Here is a 17580-nt window from a genome sequence, read left to right as displayed (position 1 = left end):
AGTCCATACAGTGCCTTAGAGAGCTTACATACGTGGTCGGGGTACCGTTCATCCTCAAAGCCAGGGGTTGCTCTACGTACACCTCCTCCTTAATTGGCTCGTTGAGGAAAGCGCTCTTCACATCCATTTGGAACAACCTGAAAGAATGGTGAGCGGCATAGGCTAACAAAATGCGAATAGACTCTAGCCTAGCCACAGGAGCAAAAGTCTCCTCAAAGTCCAAACCTGCGACTTGGGCATAACCTTTTGCCACAAGTCTAGCTTTGTTCCTTGTCACCACTTCGTGCTCGTCTTGTTTGTTGCGGAACACCCACTTGGTTCCCACAATGTTTTGCTTTGGATGTGGCACCAGGGTCCAAACTTCATTTCGCTTGAAGTTATTGAGCTCTTCCTGCATGGCCAACACCCAGTCCGGATCTAGCAAGGCCTCTTCTACCCTGAAAGGCTCAATAGAAGAGACAAAAGAGTAGTGCTCACAAAAATTAACTAATCTAGAGCGAGTAGTTACTCCCTTGCTTATATCACCCAAAATCTGGTCGACAGGATGATTCCTTTGAATCATCGCTCGGACTTGAGGTGGAGGGGCTTGCGGTGATTCTTCCTCCATAACATGATCATCCTGTGCTCCCCCTTGATCACACTCCTCTTGATGAACCTGTTCATCAGTTTGAGTTGGGGGATGCACCATTGTTGAGGAAGAAGGTTGATCTTGCTCCTTTTGTTCCTATGGTCGCACATCTCCAATCGCCATGGTGCGTATTGCGGCCGTTGGAACATCTTCTTCATCTACATCATCAAGATCAACTTGCTCTCTTGGAGAGCCATTAGTCTCATCAAATACAACGTCGCTAGATACTTCAACCAAACCCGATGATTTGTTGAAGACTCTATACGCCTTTGTATTTGAGTCATAACCTAACAAAAACCCTTCTACAGCTTTGGGAGCAAATTTGGAATTCCTACCTTTCTTCACTAGAATGTAGCATTTACTCCCAAATACACGAAAATATGAAACATTGGGTTTGTTACCGGTTATAAGCTCATACGAAGTCTTCTTGAGGAGGCGATGAAGGTAGACCCGGTTTATGGCGTGGCAAGCCGTGTTCACGGCTTCCGACCAAAACCGCTCGGGCGTCTTGAACTCTCCAAGCATCGCCCTCGCCATGTCAATGAACGTCCTGTTCTTCCTCTCTACCACACCGTTTGTTGTGGTGTGTAGGGAGCGGAGAACTCGTGCTTGATTCCTTCCTCCTCAAGGTACTCCTCCACTTGAAGGTTCTTGAACTCGGACCCGTTGTCGCTTCTTATCTTTTTCACCTTGAGCTCAAATTCGTTTTGAGCCCTCCTTAGGAAGCGCTTAAGGGTCCCTTGGGTTTCTGTTTTATCCTGCAAGAAGAATACCCAAGTGAAGCGGGAAAAGTAATCAACGATAACAAGACCATACTTACTTCCCCTGATGCTGAGGTAGGCGACGGGTCCGAAGAGATCCATGTGAAGTAGCTCCAAAAGTCTTGATGTGGTCATCACATTTTTGCTATGATGAGTACTTCCCACCTGTTTACCTGCTTGACAAGCTGCACAAGGTCTATCTTTTTCGAAAGTCACATTTGTTAGACCTAACACATGTTCTCCTTTTAGAAGTTTGTGAAGGTTCTTCATCCCCACATGTGCTAAATGGCGATGCCACAGCCAGCCCATGCTAGTCTTAGCAATTAAGCATGCATCTAGACCGGCCTCTTCCTTTGCAAAATCAACTAAATAGAGTTTGCCGTCTAGTACACCCTTAAAAGCTAATGAACCATCACTCCTTCTAAAGACAGACACATCTACATTAGTAAATAAGCAATTATAACCCATATTACAATGTTGACTAACGGACAACAAGTTATACCCGAGCGATTCAACTAAAAACACATTAGAGATGGAATGCTTGGATGAAATAGCTATTTTTCCTAGTCCTTTAACCTTGCCTTGATTCCCGTCACCGAATATGATTGAATCTTGGGAATCTTTGTTCTTGACGTAGGAGGTGAACATCTTCTTCTCCCCCGTCATATGGTTTGTGCATCCGCTGTCGATAATCCAGCTTGAGCCCCCAGATGCATAAACCTGTAAGGCAATTTATGCTTGGGTTTTAGGTACCCAACTCTTGTTGGGTCCTACAAGGTTAGTAACAATAGCCTTAGGGACCCAAATGCAAGTTTTATCACCTTTGCATTTTGCCCCTAATTTCTTAGCAATTACTTTCTTATTCTTCCTATAAATTGTAAAAGAAGCATTGCAAGCGTGGTAAATTGTAGAAGGTTCATTATTTGCTTTCCTAGGTACAACATTTCTCCTAGGCATATCTCTACCATGCACAAAGGAAGAACTTGAAGCAAACATGGCATTTGAATCATAAGCATTACAACTCCTATCATGATGAACATTTCTAGAAAATTTCCTATCATAAATAAATGAATGATTCTTTTGAGCACTATTAGCCATAGGGGCCTTCCCTTTTTCCTTTGTGAAAATGGGAGCCCTTTGGCTTGTTAAGTTCTTGGCTTCCCTCTTAAAGCCAAGCCCATCCTTAATTGAGGGGTGTCTACCAATAGTGTAGGCATCCCTTGCAAATTTTAGTTTGTCAAATTCATTATTGCTAGTCTTAAGTTGGGCATTAAGACTAGCCACTTCATCATTTAATTTGGAAATGGAAATTAAGTGTTCACTACAAGCATCAACATTAAAATCCTTACACCTATTGCAAAAATCACAACATGTTCTACACAAGAGCTTGATTTATTACTATTTCTAACTTAGTATTTAAATCATCATTAATACTCTTTAAGCTAGAAATAGATTCATGGCATGTAGATAATTCACATGAAAGCATTTCATTTCTTTTAACTTCTAAAGCAAGAGAATTTTGCGCACTAACAAATTTATCATGCTCTTCATATAAAAGATCCTCTTACTTCTCTAACAATCTATTTTTCTCATTCAAAGCATCAATTAATTCATTGATCTTATCAATTTTAGTTCTATCTAAACCTTTGAATAAGCTTGCGTAGTCTACTTCATCATCACTAGACTCATCATCACTTGAAGAAGCATACGTAATAGTACTTCGAGTACTTACCTTCTTCTCCTTTGCCATGAGGCAGGTGTGATGCTCGTTGGGGAAGAGAGACGATTTGTTGAATGTTGTGGCGGCGAGTCCTTCGTCATCGGAGTCGGACGAAGAACAATCTGAGTCCCATTCTTTTCCAAGGTGTGCCTCGCCCTTAGCCTTCTTGTAAACCTTCTTGTTCTCTCTCTTCCCATTCTTTCCTTGTTCCTGGTCACTATCATTGTCGGGACAGTTAGCAATAAAATGACCAATCTTACCACACTTGAAGCAGGAGCGCTTTCCCTTCGTCTTGCTCTTGTTGGGATGCTCCTTGTGACCTTTGAGCGCCGTCTTGAAGCGTTTGATGATGAGGGCCATTTCATTCTTATTTAGCCCGGCCGCCTCAACTTGCGCCACCTTGCTAGGTAGCATCTCCCTGCTACTTGTTGCTTTGAGAGCAACGGTTTGAGGCTCGTGGATCGGCATTGGGCCATTCAACGCCTCATCAACATATCTTCCACCAACTCCATCTTGGTGAGCATGGTGGCATCGTTCCCCTCATGCGAGATCTTGAGGGTGTCCCAAATCTGCTTGGCGTTATCCAAGCCGCTCACCTTATTGTACTCTTCCCTGCATAAGGATGCTAAAAGAACAGTAGTAGCTTGTGCATTTTTATGGATTTGTTCATTGATAAACATGGAGTTATCCGAACTATCAAATTGCATTCCATTTTCTACTATCTCCCATATGCTTGGATGAAGAGAGAACAAGTGGCTACGCATTTTGTGACTCCAAAATCCGTAGTCCTCTCCATCGAAGTGTGGAGGTTTACCAAGTGGAATGGAAAGCAAATGAGCATTGGAATTATGCGGAATACAAGAATAATCGAAAGAAAAGTTCGAGTTAACCATTTTCTTTTTCTCCTCGTATTCGTCGTCCTTTTGAGAAGAGGAAGATTTGTCGCTGTCGTAGTAGACAATCTTCTTGATGCGCCTCTTCTTCTTTCCATCCTTCTTCTTTTGACTCGAGCCGGAGTCATTGGCTTTGTCGTCCCTCGGCTCGTTGAAGATGGACTCCTTCTCATTGTCGTTGACCACCATCCCCTTTCCCTTAGGATCCATCTCTTCGGGCGATTAGTCCCTTTCGTGAAGAGAACGACTCCGATACCAATTGAGAGCACCTAGAGGGGGAGGGGTGAATAGGTGATCCTGTAAAAACTTGAAACTTACAGCCACAAAACGTGATTATGTGTTAGTAGGCTAAATAGCGAGCTCTTGTGAACACAAGTATCACAGAAAAGCAATCACAAAAGACACGTGAGTTATCCCGTGGTTCGGCCAAGTACAACACTTGCCTACTCCACGTTGTGGTGTCCCAATGGATGAGGGTTGTACTCAACCCCTTTCAAGTGATCCAAGGATCCACTTGAATACCACAATGTTTCTTTCTTTCACTATATCCCGTTTGCAAGGAATCTCCACAACTTGGAGCCTCTCGCCCTTAAAATGATGATCACAAAGAAGCACGGATGTAAGGGAGGGAAAAACAACACACACAAGTCTCAAAAGCAACAGCTCAAACACGCACACTAGTCACAACTTGAGCTCTAAGTTCACACACGGAGTTCTCAACTCAAGAGGAGCTCAAATTGCTATCACAGAGAATCAAACGTGCTAGAATGAAGTCTTGATGCTTAGAGATGATCAAAGAATGCTTGGTGTCTTCCTCCATACGCCTAGGGGTCCCTTTTATAGCCCCAAGGCAGCTATGAGCCGTTGGAAACAATCTGGGAAGGCAATCCTTGCCTTCTGTCGTGTGGCGCACCGGACGGTCCGGTGCACCACCAGACAGGCACTGTTCACTGTCCGGTGCAGTTCACCTTCCTAAACTGGCGCAGCCGACCGTTGAAGATTTGGAGCCGTTGGCGCACCGGACACTGTCCGGTGCCCCCATCAGACCGTTGGCTCGGCCACGCGTCACGCGCGGATTGCGCGGGTGACCGTTGGCTCACCGGACAGTCCGGTGCACCACCGGACAGTCCGGTGAAATTTAGCCGTACGCCGTTGATCACTTCCCGAGAGCGACGACTTCGCCGTGGATGGCTCACCGGACAGTCCGGTGATTTATAGCCGTACACCGCCGTCGAGTCCCGAGAGCGGACTGTTCACCGAGACTGGTCCTGGCGCACCGGACACTGTCTGGTGCACCCAGACCGAAGCTGTATTTGGCTGTACTCAGCCAACTCTTTTCCAAATCGTTTTATCCTGTTTCTAGCACTTAGACACAATACATTAGTCTTAAAAACAATATACTAAGTCTAGAAACATACCTTGTAACTTGATTTGCACTTCTTTAGTCTTTGGCACATTTTACCACTTAAACCATTTGTGTTGGGCACTTAATCACCAAAATACTTAGAAATAGCCCAAGAGCACATTTCCCTTTCATTACCATACCTCGATATTCCTTCTCCAGTCTCGCTAATAATCATGTTTGTTGTTTTCTTCTCTTGGCTGGTTTTTCTCTTGCTTAAATTTGCGGGCTAGACAAGTGCTTGCCAAATGATCAGTACTCCCGCAAACAAAACAACCACATATAATACCCCCATAGAAGTTTTATGGTTTCATGTGAAGGTCAGTTAGGTTTCTACACATAGTGCGTGACAACTTTCTCGAAACAGTCTCAAACTTTTATTAGAATCTCTACATATGACATCATGACATGTCGATAAGTTTCATGATTTTTTGACTTTGTTTGTGTTTTATACAATTTTAAAACAACTAGATTGTAAGTTCATGTTCATGTTTGGTAAGCATGGTGCTCGAAAATTCCGATTCATTCTTGAAATAGACCGTAACTTGTGCTAAATAACATGATTATCATTTTGCATTCACTGTTTTTCTATTTTTCGAGTGACTTGAAATTCAAATTTAAATTATCCGAAAAAATCAATTAAATGAATTAAATCTAACAGGTATAGCAAACACTCTGATAATTATGGAAAAATGAAACATGTGGGTCTATATAGTGTAGGAACATAGTAGAAAAAGTTTGGTGAAAAAAAGGAAAAAAAATGTTTTGCCGAGTGTCGGTCGTCCAGAGGACACTCGACATGTAAGTTATTTTGTCGAGTGTCAACTACTGGCACTCGACATAGTTAAGGACCATCAATTATAGACGGCTGCTGACGACCCTTTGCTGAGGGTCACATTTCGCGAGAGCATGACGCTCGACTAAGACATCTCTGCCGAGTCCCGAGCGCCTGTGTATGCCGAACTTTTGACGCTCGGCAAAGATTGTCTGTGCCGAGTGGCATTTTTTATCAAGAGTGACACTCGATAAAGCGTGTTTTGCCGAGTGCCCGATAAATTGCACTCGATAAAGAGCCAGATTTTGGTAGCGATGAAGGCTGACCCAAAGGTGCACGCCAGCACGGGCAGCGGGGCAGAGCTATTCAGGGACAAGCAACGCAGGGTCATCGGTCGATTTCATTTTCGTTTTATCTATAACAATTTTATCTATAATAATAATGAGCTGCATGCGACCACTCTCTCTATACTACTCCATGGTTTTGCGGTGTAAGCAGAACACAGTTTGTGTATTTGTGTGGTCATGCATAGACGACAACTATATATATAGTTAGTTGGAGTGGGAGAATGGTCAGTGCTCAAAACGTCTTACGACTACGACTACGAGCATGCGTGATTGCATGTGACGTGTCAACTACACCTGTCTTCTAGAGTTGGTTGGCAACCCTGCCACCAGTGACGCTAACAGCCAGTAATTATTCGTGGGCCCACATCTCCTAATAATAACAAAAATTATTGGTGGTTTGATTTGATTGAACGGAAGCGGTCCCGGGCCAGCCAGGGAGTTTTAACCGAATGGGCCCACTGACCACGCCGAACGATGGGACGGGTAGAAGCGAACGGCGGGCAGGCAGTCCAGCTCCAGCCCAGCCCAGCCAGCCCCATATTATATATATACAGCAGCTCAACGAGGGATCCCACCCACATCCTCGCCGCCCGTCGGCTTGCATTGCAGTTGCAGCAGCGCACAATTAATTGGAAGCGATCTTCTTTCCCGGGTCATCAAGTCCTCTCCTCATCGGCCAACCATCACACAGCACCTCCGCGAGGGATCCCGCCTCTGCCTGGCCGCCGCCCGTCGCCTTTGCAGCAAGGAAGAAGCGATCTTCTCTCCCGACAAGTCCTCGCCGGATCTAAGCTAGCGTGTGGGTACGTCCTTCCATACCCTACCTCTCGGTTCCCTTTCAATTCAAGATGATCATTATTATATCAGAGGAGTACAAGCGTTACAGTTGCGGATCTAGAATCTCGCTATAGGGTACGCCGTGTCAATTTTTTATTTATACAATACGGTAAAAAGTCCCTTTAGAATTTTGATTAAAAAAAACTATTCAGCAAATCGGCATTCAATTAGCATACTACTATTCAGCAAATTTTTCTATAGATTTATTGTTTTTTTCTTAGTGATTATATATATAGTTTTGTGGTTGATACTTTGTTTATTATTTGACCTCTAGCTTGGCAGTACCGGGGTTTTCAATAAGGACTAAACACGTTAGGGAATAATGCTTCCAGAAAGATGTGCTTGTATGTTGAAGAGCTATCCTGCGAGGGACTCGGCAGAGTAGCATGCCATACTCATCATCATGCATATATCATTTGCTAGATCTTGATGACCTTGAAGCTCAAGAGTATCTTTCACACGATGGCTTCTTGGATCACCATCTTGGGGGAGACGATTGAAGTCTTGCATTGGTCCTCTTTTTCTTGTCAAGGATAAGCAAGTACCCGCGCGCTATCTGTGTGCACACACACGGGCATGCATGCATGCAAGATGATGGCGGGACATAATAAAAGAAACATTATTCTCATGCACAAGTATGAGATGGGGAGATTGCTTGGTCAAGGGACCTTCGCTAAGGTCTACCATGCTCGCAACACCAGGACCTCAGTAAGTGTCGCGATCAAGGTGATCGACAAGGGGAAGGTTGTGAAAGTCGGCCTCGTCGACCAGATCAAGCGAGAGATTTCTGCGATGAAGCTCGTCAGGCACCCAAACGTCGTGCAGCTTAACGAGGTCATAGCCACCAAGACCAAAATATACTTCGTGTTGGAGTATGTTAAAGGCGGGGAGCTCTTGGCTAAAGTAAAGCGAGGAAGGCTTAAGGAAGATGTGGCGAGGAAGTACTTCCAACAGTTGATCTGTGCGCTGGACTTCTGCCATAGCAGGGGTGTCTACCATCGGGACTTGAAGCTAGAAAACCTTTTGCTCGATGAGAATAGCGACCTCAAGGTATCGGATTTTGGTCTAAGCGCGCTTGCTGAATGCCGAAGGCAGGATGGCCTGCTCCACACGACCTGCGGCACGCCGGCCTATGTTGCTCCGGAGGTGATTAACAGAAAGGGTTACGATGGTGCAAAAGCAGACATATGGTCATGCGGGGTCATCCTCTTTGTGCTATTGGCTGGTTATCTTCCTTTCTATGATAAGAACTTGATTGACTTGTATAAGAAGATTGACAGTGCAGATTTCAGATGCCCGACCTGGTTTTCTACTCATGTTCGGAGGCTTTTGCTAAGGATTCTTGATCCTACTCCTGGTACAAGGATCTCAATAGAAAAAATCATGGAGAATCCCTGGTTTAGGCAGGGCTTAGATCATGCAAACCTACTACTTAGATATAATTTAAAGACTAATGATGCCCCTCAAGTGGACACGGACAAGAATGAAGATTTTGATCCACCGAGCACCAACATAACAACAGATAGCAAGCAAGAAGACGAAAAGAAGCCTGCCAACATGAATGCATTTGATATAATATCTCATCTATCAAGTGGTTTGGATCTCTCAGGTTTATTCCAAGAATCTGACAAGAAAACAGAATCTAAATTCACTTCTACCAACACAAGCTCGGCAATCATATCAAAGATTGAGGATATTGCCAAGGATTTGCGACTGAAGTTGACTAAAAAGGATGGTGGTTTGTTAAAGATGGAAGCTTCAAAGCCTGGAAGGAAAGGGGTGATGCGTATCGATGCTGAGATATTTGAAGTTAGCCCAAACTTCCATCTCGTGGAGATCAAAAAGACTAATGGTGACACTCTAGAGTATCAAAAGGTCATGCACCAAGAAATGAGGCCTGCACTTAAGGACATAGTATGGGCTTGGCAAGGTGAGCAATTAAAGCAGCAGCAGGAACAACAACAATAGTCGTGTTAAAAACTATGAGATAGTGTATAACGTTTTTTAGGCAGATTCCAATATTACATGCATTTGTGTAGTTCTCACTTCATTATCAATTCTTGTTCCCCTTGTATTACCCCCTGCAACCTGTTTTAACTCGGCGCGTCGACTAAAACAGGTTGTCGGATGCGTCATCCACCCCACGTCTGTGCGCGCAAAAAAGGAATGCATGCATGAGTCAAACACGTTCCGTGCATGCGCGTAAATTTAAGAAATAGATGTGTGGCGGTTTCTATTTTTAAATGCTTTATTTTCTCTATAAATATAGGATCAGTGCAACAGTCATGCATTTTATTACCCGCTGCATGCGCACAAATTTATGATGTAAAGAATATGCAATAAAAGAAAATAAATTGGTATGCATAGAAACAAAAAATGTATCCAATGCTTTATTTCCTCCATAAATATAGGATCCCTTCAACAGCCATGCAACTAAACTCGTTAGAACTAGTATATGATATATACTGATACTAATTATGCTACACGGTGTATGTATTTATGCAATTCGGTACACTGCATAAAAATTTGTTTCCTGCTGCATGCACCCAAATTTAGAATGACAAGATTTGGGATGAAAGGAAATCGATTGGCATGCATGGAAACAAAAAACTTATTTAAATGTTTTATTTACTCCATAATTATAGGATCGCTCCAATAGATATGCAATGATGTAAGTATTTATACAAATTTAGACCAGTTTATGATATATATTTATACAAATTATGCTACATGATGTAAGTATTTATACAATGTGGTACCTGGCCGTCGAAAATAGTTTATTTTTGGCGGCCAACAGAACAGCCGCCAAAAATAAGTGTTGACTTTCGGCGGCTGTTCTGTTGGCCGCCGAAAATAACCTATTTTCGGCGGCTGGTCCCTGGCCGCTGGAAATAAAGGCATGTCAAAAATAGTTACTGCTTATTTTCGGTGGCCCACTGAGGCTGCCGAAAATTAATAATTTCAAAGATTTTTTTTTGAAAAATGCAAAAAATAACGGCAAATTCATCAACATTATAAGCACAATAAAATGACAGAAACATTAAATCCACAATTGCACAATTCACAAATAGTCCACAATATAAAGTTGGAGTCCATTACAACAACTGAGTTCACAAATTGTCCATACAACATAAAGTTCACAAATAGTCCATTACAACACACAATTCGGCACAAAACTCAAACTATCACATATCGGGGTCGTTGGAGTTGTGATCACTACCTCCAGAAGCGAAAAACTCGTTGACGAAGTCGTGTAATGGGTTTGGATTCAAAAGAAAAAAGAAGACATTAATAACGGCAGTGTTTACATGCATGACCACTATTCAAACAAATTGTTTGTCAACTAACCTCTCCTGGAGTAGCTCCCTCCCCTGCATAAGCTCCTCTTTATGCTGGTATCACCGGTGGTGGCGTGTTGTGGCCCATGACCCCAGATCCCTACAAAATCAAGTTTAGTCAAGATTTGAAAGGTTGATACAAACGAAAAGTCTTAACTAAATTGAAGCACCTGAGGTGGAGGTGGAGGTGGCGGAGCATGTAATCCCCACTGAGGCATCGATGGCTGAAATTGAGGGAGAACAAATGGTTGCTGTTGTGCCTGCTCTGTAAACCAAGACTGTTAAACCGAACCATATCGTGAAAACATTATTCAACTTTGTTAAGGGTTTCCGTCCTATATGTATAGGCAAGGATAGGTTCTAAACCCACAGCAAGCTCGCAGGACCAAAAAAATCGGCAGCATAACCCGCTGCCACTAAACAATATATTACTTATATATAAAACACAGAATGATATACTATTAATCAAATCAAACTAAGTACCACATACCCTAATAATGCAACAATTCTATGTACCAATATAATATACTTATAAAACTAATAATATAATATTAATATGAAATTAATGTCATAAATACAATATGCCACTAATACCTAAACCACATATACCACTAATATATTAGTGAAATCAAACTAAACAATAACACAAATCAAACACACAAATCAAACAAACATAATTACAAATATATACTAATCAGACATACAAGTAAAACAAACATAATTACAAATATATACTAATCACACACAAATCAAACAAATATAATTACAAATATACACTAATTTCGGCGGCAATTAAATAACGGCCGTCGAAAATATGAAATGAAATAAAAAAAATAACCTATGGATGGCGACGAGCTTGGCGACGACGGCGGAGTGGTGGGAGGAGTAGAGCTTCGCGCTGGCGGCAGCGAACGACGATGGCGACGGCGGGCGGCGCTGGCGGCGTCGGACGGCGGGACTGGGAGCGTCGGGCGGGCGGCGCTACGGCGGCCGCGCGGGCAGGGGCGCGCGCGGGGGCAAGGGAGGGCGACGGCGGCGGATGGCGCGGCAGGGCAAGAGTGAGTGCGGCGGCGCGGGAGCGGCGGCGTGAGGACAGAAAGAGAGAGAAGAGAGGAGTCGGCAGCTGTTAATATAGCTTTATTTTCGGCGGCTGTGTCAGAGACCGCCGAAATAAAAATAAGTCCTTATTTTCGGCGGCTGTGTCAGAGACCGCCGAAAATAAGCTTATTTTCGGCGGCTGTGTCAGTGGCCGCCGAAAATAAGATTATTTTCGGCGGCTCAACGATGCCGCCGAAAATACTAACTTATTTTCGGCGGCCGAGCTGGTCGTCGAATATGCTTGTAGCTGTTGTTCTGATAAAACACAATAATCGAAAAGAAAACACGAATCAGATGAGGTAGTCGGTGGAGGACATCGTCGACGACATAAGCACAAATGTAGGTCGTCACTTCGGCCGTCCGAACTGCGCCGGATTAGAGGATGTCACGAGCGATCTTCGCTGCGGGCACCTCGCGCCTTCTGTGACGCCGCTCGAACCTCATGTGTCGTCGTCGCTACTCGTACATCGAGGGGTGCCGCTTGCTCGTTGGCCTTGGAAGTGCCGCCGCCTTGGGGTCCCAGGTACGCCGCCGCTTGCCCGCACAAGGTCCCCGCCGTCGCTCGCCCTCCGGATTGGGGAGCCACCGCCACCGACCTAGGAACTGCCGCCACTATTTCGGATCGAGGAACCACCGCCACCGCGCGTCAAGGTCAGGAAGCCATGGCCACTGCAGCCACAGGCCGAGGGTCCATCGCCGCGCGCGCTTTCGGGCAACCACCGTCGTCGCACGCGCTGTCGCTAATGAATCGGGATGGGGCGTGAAAAACTGAACCCTAGCACTCCGGGTCTTGTTTCATAGACATCCGGACCTGATCCGGTTTGACCGGATTGCACCGTCCGACTTGGCCTTTCTCTAGTTATTTAAAGTCCAAGGCTCGTAATATACGATATATATAACGTAATTAATTGCTAGTTAATTACAAACCAATTTAACAACAAAAGACAGTAATTATGCTCACAATTTTAAGTCCTCGAGGCAGAGAGCGGTGGCTCTATGTTGAAGCCAAGTCGAGTACGGCAACTACAACATGCGAGGCACTCTAGCTCGCTCGGCTGGTGACCGATATGCATGATTGGGACAGAGATCCTAGAGTGTTGGACCTCAAGCAGGTAGATAATCAAGCAGCCATTTCGTTGAGCAAGAACCCAGCTTTCCATGATTACAGTTAGCACATTGATACTAAATTTCATTTCATCCATGAGTGTTTGGACCGGGAAAAGATCGACATCTAAACATCAAGTATATATACAGAGAATATAGCATAGGAAAAAGGGTGTATGATGCGCGCCCTTTTCCCTTTTCATCTGAAGAGCAAGTTGGTACCTGGAATCTCAAGTGCCAGGCAAGTTGTGCCCTTGATCACTTCCTTTACCCACTCATGTTCTAATTAATCATCATGATCTGCATAGGTTAATTTTGATGGGACCTAATAGGTTACCTAGTTTGTCAATCTTTATGCCTTGTTTACCACTGAACTTTTTGGGTAGTACTTGCTAGTGCTATATGTGGTTTTGGGCATTGAGATACACATTATTCATGATTATACTTTTGTTATCCGTTGTTATTTACTGTTCATGTCAAGATCATTAATGTTAATTGGAACATAGAGCTTAACTTGAGAAACACGTGCCACCACAAGGGTTTATGGACGCCCTTGGCTGATTAATTAGGAAAGCTAGTGGAGGACTACCTTACCCGAAAGGGGCAAGGGCAGTAGGGGGGTGGTCAGTGTAGGGAGGTCCTTGCTTGATTTTGCTGCGATGGCGGTCAGGCAAGAACCCTGCATTGGAGCTTCCTATAAACTGTAGCGGGTTTTCTGAAGCTAGTGGAACTTTGTAAAGGCCTCGTAGTGTTACCCTGCCTCGCCTCCTCGGTAGAGGTGTATGGGAAGTCGCGATCCCTTGGCAGATGGGTAACATGACTTGTGGGTAAAGGGTACCACCTCTGCAGAGTGTAAAACTGGTATACTAGCCGAGCTCACGATCATGAGCAGCTCAGGACTCTCTGATGATTAATATATGGAACTAAATTCAATTTGTCATATGCATTGCATCGCAGGTGATGTTGTTACTTTTGTTCTATTACTTAATTGGGTTGGTATTTACTTATACTTAGTAATTGCTAATAAAATTTTGACCAACTCTAAAAGCAATGCTCAGCTTCAACCATCCTCATTGGTAAGCCTTACACTTCACGTAAGCTCCCACCTTTGGCGAGTTCATGCACATTATTCCCCACAACTTGTTGAGCGATGAACGTATGTGAGCTCACTCTTGCTGTCTCACACCCCCCCACAGGTCAAGAACAGGTACCGCAGGATGAGGCGCAAGGAGGATGCTGCGAGGAGTTCATGAGAGATCTAGGCCGTCGTCTCCCAGTCAACTTTGGGTTGCTGGACCGTTGTCTCTTTATAATGTAATTATTTATTTAGTTTGTACAGAACTCCTGTTATGTAGTAAAGATGTGACATTCGATCCTGTGCCATGAATCATCATATGTGTGAGACTTGGTCCCAGCACACCTGATGATTATGTTCGCGCCCGGGCTTTGGATCCCTGAAATCCGGGTGTGACAGCGTCCCGAGCCCGCATCCGCTCGCGGGCCCGAGCCTTTTCCGCATCCTTCTTCTCCTTCTTCTTCTCCGCAGCGACCCTCCGCGCGGCTCGGTCCACCGCGTCCTCCGGGACCGGTGGCAGAGAAGGTTTGTGAAACCCCAACTCCTGGAGACGGACGGAAATCTCGGCTGTGAGAACCAAGGGCAATCTGACACATAAAGGAAGAAGGAGCGGACACTCACCAGGGACATACACTCGCGCTCGGGACGCATCGGGAGCTGGGTAAGGGCGCCGGCGTCTAGCCTCCCTACCGTGCCAGCTACCCGCCTATGGAGGTCATCGGCGGGGAGGGGGACCGAGGACATCTGCGAACCCTCCAAGTCGACCCCCGGTGTCATCTCCGAAAGCAGCAGCCGTCGCTCCGTCAAAGGGAGCACCCTCCGGCGGTGGATGGCGGCGACCACCACCGCGGCGGTAAGCCCTCCGTCTCGCAGCTCCTGCAAGGCCTCCAGAAGGGGCTGGAGATTCTTCTGTCTATCGCGTGGGGCCCCATAGCGCCAGTTGCTGCCGGCGGCGGTCACCGCTCGTTGAGAAAACGACGGGAGCCTCCCATTGTCGTTCCTAAGGTAAAACCACCGGCGCTGCCACCCCTTGTTCGAAGACACAAGGATGGCAGGGATGTACTGCTGCGCACGCGCCTGCCTCAACTGGAGGATGCAGCCACCGGCCCGCACCGCCATGCAGACTCTCTTCTCCCCCATCGTCAAGGCAAAAGGCTCCGCGGAGAAGAGATGGGTCCACAGATCCCAGTGGGGGTCAATCCCCAAAAACCCTTCGCAAACTGTCGCGAAGATGGCTGCTTGCGCGATGGAGTTGGGGTTGAGATTGTGCAGCTCCACCCCGTAGAAATGCAAAATCGCCCGCATGAAACGACTTGCTGGCACTCCGAACCCCCGCTCATGGAAAGAGACGAAACTCAGCACATACCCCGACGGCAGGGACGGGGTGGCTCCGCTCGGAGGGGCCATCCACTCCGGATGCAGGTCACCGGAGAGGGGACGAAACAAGCCATCGGCAACAAGGGCCTCCAAATCGTCCATCGTGATGGTGGAGAAAGGCCACAGGTCGCGCGGCGGAACGACGGTTACCCGGTCGGCCATCCCCAAGCGAAGGAGGTGGCGGCAGAGCGGACAAGGTGCATGGTTTTCTTTCTCTGGCTATTCCCTCAGGTTGCGGAAACCTAAGCGGGAGGCGAGCAGCAGAGTAAAGAACCACCACCGGTCCCGCTTCCGAATATATAAAGGCCCGGGCGAGACCCGTTCAACACTTCGCCCGAACCCGCCGCGAAATTCAAAACTCGAAGGCGAAACGCCCGTTCCTCGAACGGCACGCGCAACGGCTGCCCCGCGAACCACTCGTCCTGTCGCATTAACTCCGCGGCAGGGCACGCGACACCTTTGGCAGGCGAAGCGAGCGACGCTTCACCTCCGCCATGATGACCGCGTCAAAAAAGGTACGCCACGTCGTTCAATTTCGTATCCTTTTCCTCTTCCCCTTTCTCTCTCTTGCTACAGGGACCGAGAAAGGGGATACTCCGAAAGGGATCCTTCTCCGCGAAGGAAGCGGGCCCCGAGCCCTCCTACTGATTAGAGGTTTGAAGGCTGGCCCCTCGGAAGGGTTCGACGGCCGCCTCAGAGCACTCGGGCTCCGCGCCCACTACTGGTCAAAGGTTCGAAGGCTGACCCCTCGGAAGGGTTCGACAGCCGCCTCAGGCCACTCGGGCTCTGCGCCCACTACTGATCAGGGGTTCGCAGGCTGGCCCCCCGAAGGGTTCGACAGCCGCCTCAGAACACGCAGAGCGAGGGATAACTCTGGGTACGTCTGATACATGGCCGAGGCTCGAGCTACGCTCCCGAGGTACCCTAGGACATTTCCGAGACCAGCAGGAGTGATTCTGTAATGAAATCCCATCAGAGGGAGGCATCGAGCCCTCGGACCCTATCAAACGGGACCGGGTCCGGCAAATCACCTGCATGTACTTTTGGAGCGCGCCTTTGGGCCACTAGCCGACCCTTATCAAACGGGGCACGGGCGTCCACTCGGATCACCCGTTAGCAACTCACTGGAGACACCATGTTCGGCGCCCTCCGAGGGCAACATGGTGCTTTCCCCCCTCCTCCTTGCGGAGAGGTGACGAAGGGGCGTATGATAAAAGCTGAGTCAGTCCTTGACCGTCCTCTTGCTCTGTGCGGAGGCTCGGGCGCTGCTCTCGCAAACCCGGCTCTGGCCAAACCGTTGACAGCGTCAACATACCAGCCCGAGAACGTGGAACCTGACTATGCACCCGGGCAACGACCAGTTCGCATGAGGGAACAACCAGACCGGCCGAGGCGTCACGAAAAGCGCTAAGACCTCAGAGGAGTCAAACCACTCCTCCGAGGCCTCAGGGCCTACACCCGGCGGGTGCGCTCGCGAGCACCCACCAGAACGAAATACAACCGAGAAAGGCCGGTCCCCTTGCAAAAAAGTGCGACAAAAGCCTCCAAGCGGGTACCAACACTCCCTTCGAGGCTCGGGGGCTACTGTCGGGGACCATAATTAGGGGTACCCCCAAGACTCCTAATCTCGGCTGGTAACCCCCATCAGCACAAAGCTGCAAAGGCCTGATGGGCGCAATTCAGGTCAAGGCTCCGTCCCCTCAAGGGACACGATCTCGCCTCGCCCGAGCCCAGCCTCGGGCAGGAACAGTAGACCCAAACAGATTCACGCCTCGCCCAAGGGCCTCCTCAAGCAATGGGTGCACCTTCGACTCGCCCGATGCCCAGCTCGGGCAGGCTTCACGGAGAAGCAACCTTGACCAAGATCGCCTCGCCAGCGGACCGGATCGTAGGAGCATTCAATGCAAGGATTGCCTGACACCTTATCTTGACGCGCGCTCTTCACTCGACAGAGCCAAAGTGACCGCAGTCACTTCGCCCCTCCACTGGCTGACCTGACCGGAAAACAGCGCCACCTGTGCTGCTCCGACTGTTGTGCCACCCGCCAGGGTGAGACTGACAGCAGCCAAGTCTAGCCTCGGGCGCCATAGGAAGCTCTGCCTCGCCCGACCCCAGGGCTCGGACTCAACCTCGACACCAGAAGACGGACTCCGCCTCGGCCGACCCCAGGGCTCGGACTCAACCTCGACACCGGAAGACGGACTCCGCCTCGCCCGACTCCAGGG

The 17580-nt window shown here is 47.4% G+C and overlaps 1 protein-coding gene across 1 annotated transcript; it reads left to right on the top strand.

The window, feature by feature from the left end:
* The first annotated feature begins 7099 nt into the window (after window positions 1-7099).
* Window positions 7100-9621, top strand: LOC100281661 (CBL-interacting serine/threonine-protein kinase 15). The gene is made up of 2 exons (NM_001154581.2): window positions 7100-7329; window positions 7638-9621. The coding sequence occupies exon 2, from the start codon at window positions 7940-7942 to the stop codon at window positions 9329-9331; it is 1392 nt and encodes a 463-aa protein (NP_001148053.1). The 5' UTR covers window positions 7100-7329; window positions 7638-7939; the 3' UTR covers window positions 9332-9621.
* The last annotated feature ends 7959 nt before the right edge of the window (window positions 9622-17580 follow it).

The sequence above is a fragment of the Zea mays genome, chromosome 2, assembly GCF_902167145.1.
Source record: "Zea mays cultivar B73 chromosome 2, Zm-B73-REFERENCE-NAM-5.0, whole genome shotgun sequence".
Taxonomy (NCBI): Eukaryota; Viridiplantae; Streptophyta; class Magnoliopsida; order Poales; family Poaceae; genus Zea; species Zea mays.
The sequence above is the reverse complement of the archived record's forward strand: the minus strand, read 5'-3'. Positions and strand labels throughout refer to the sequence as shown.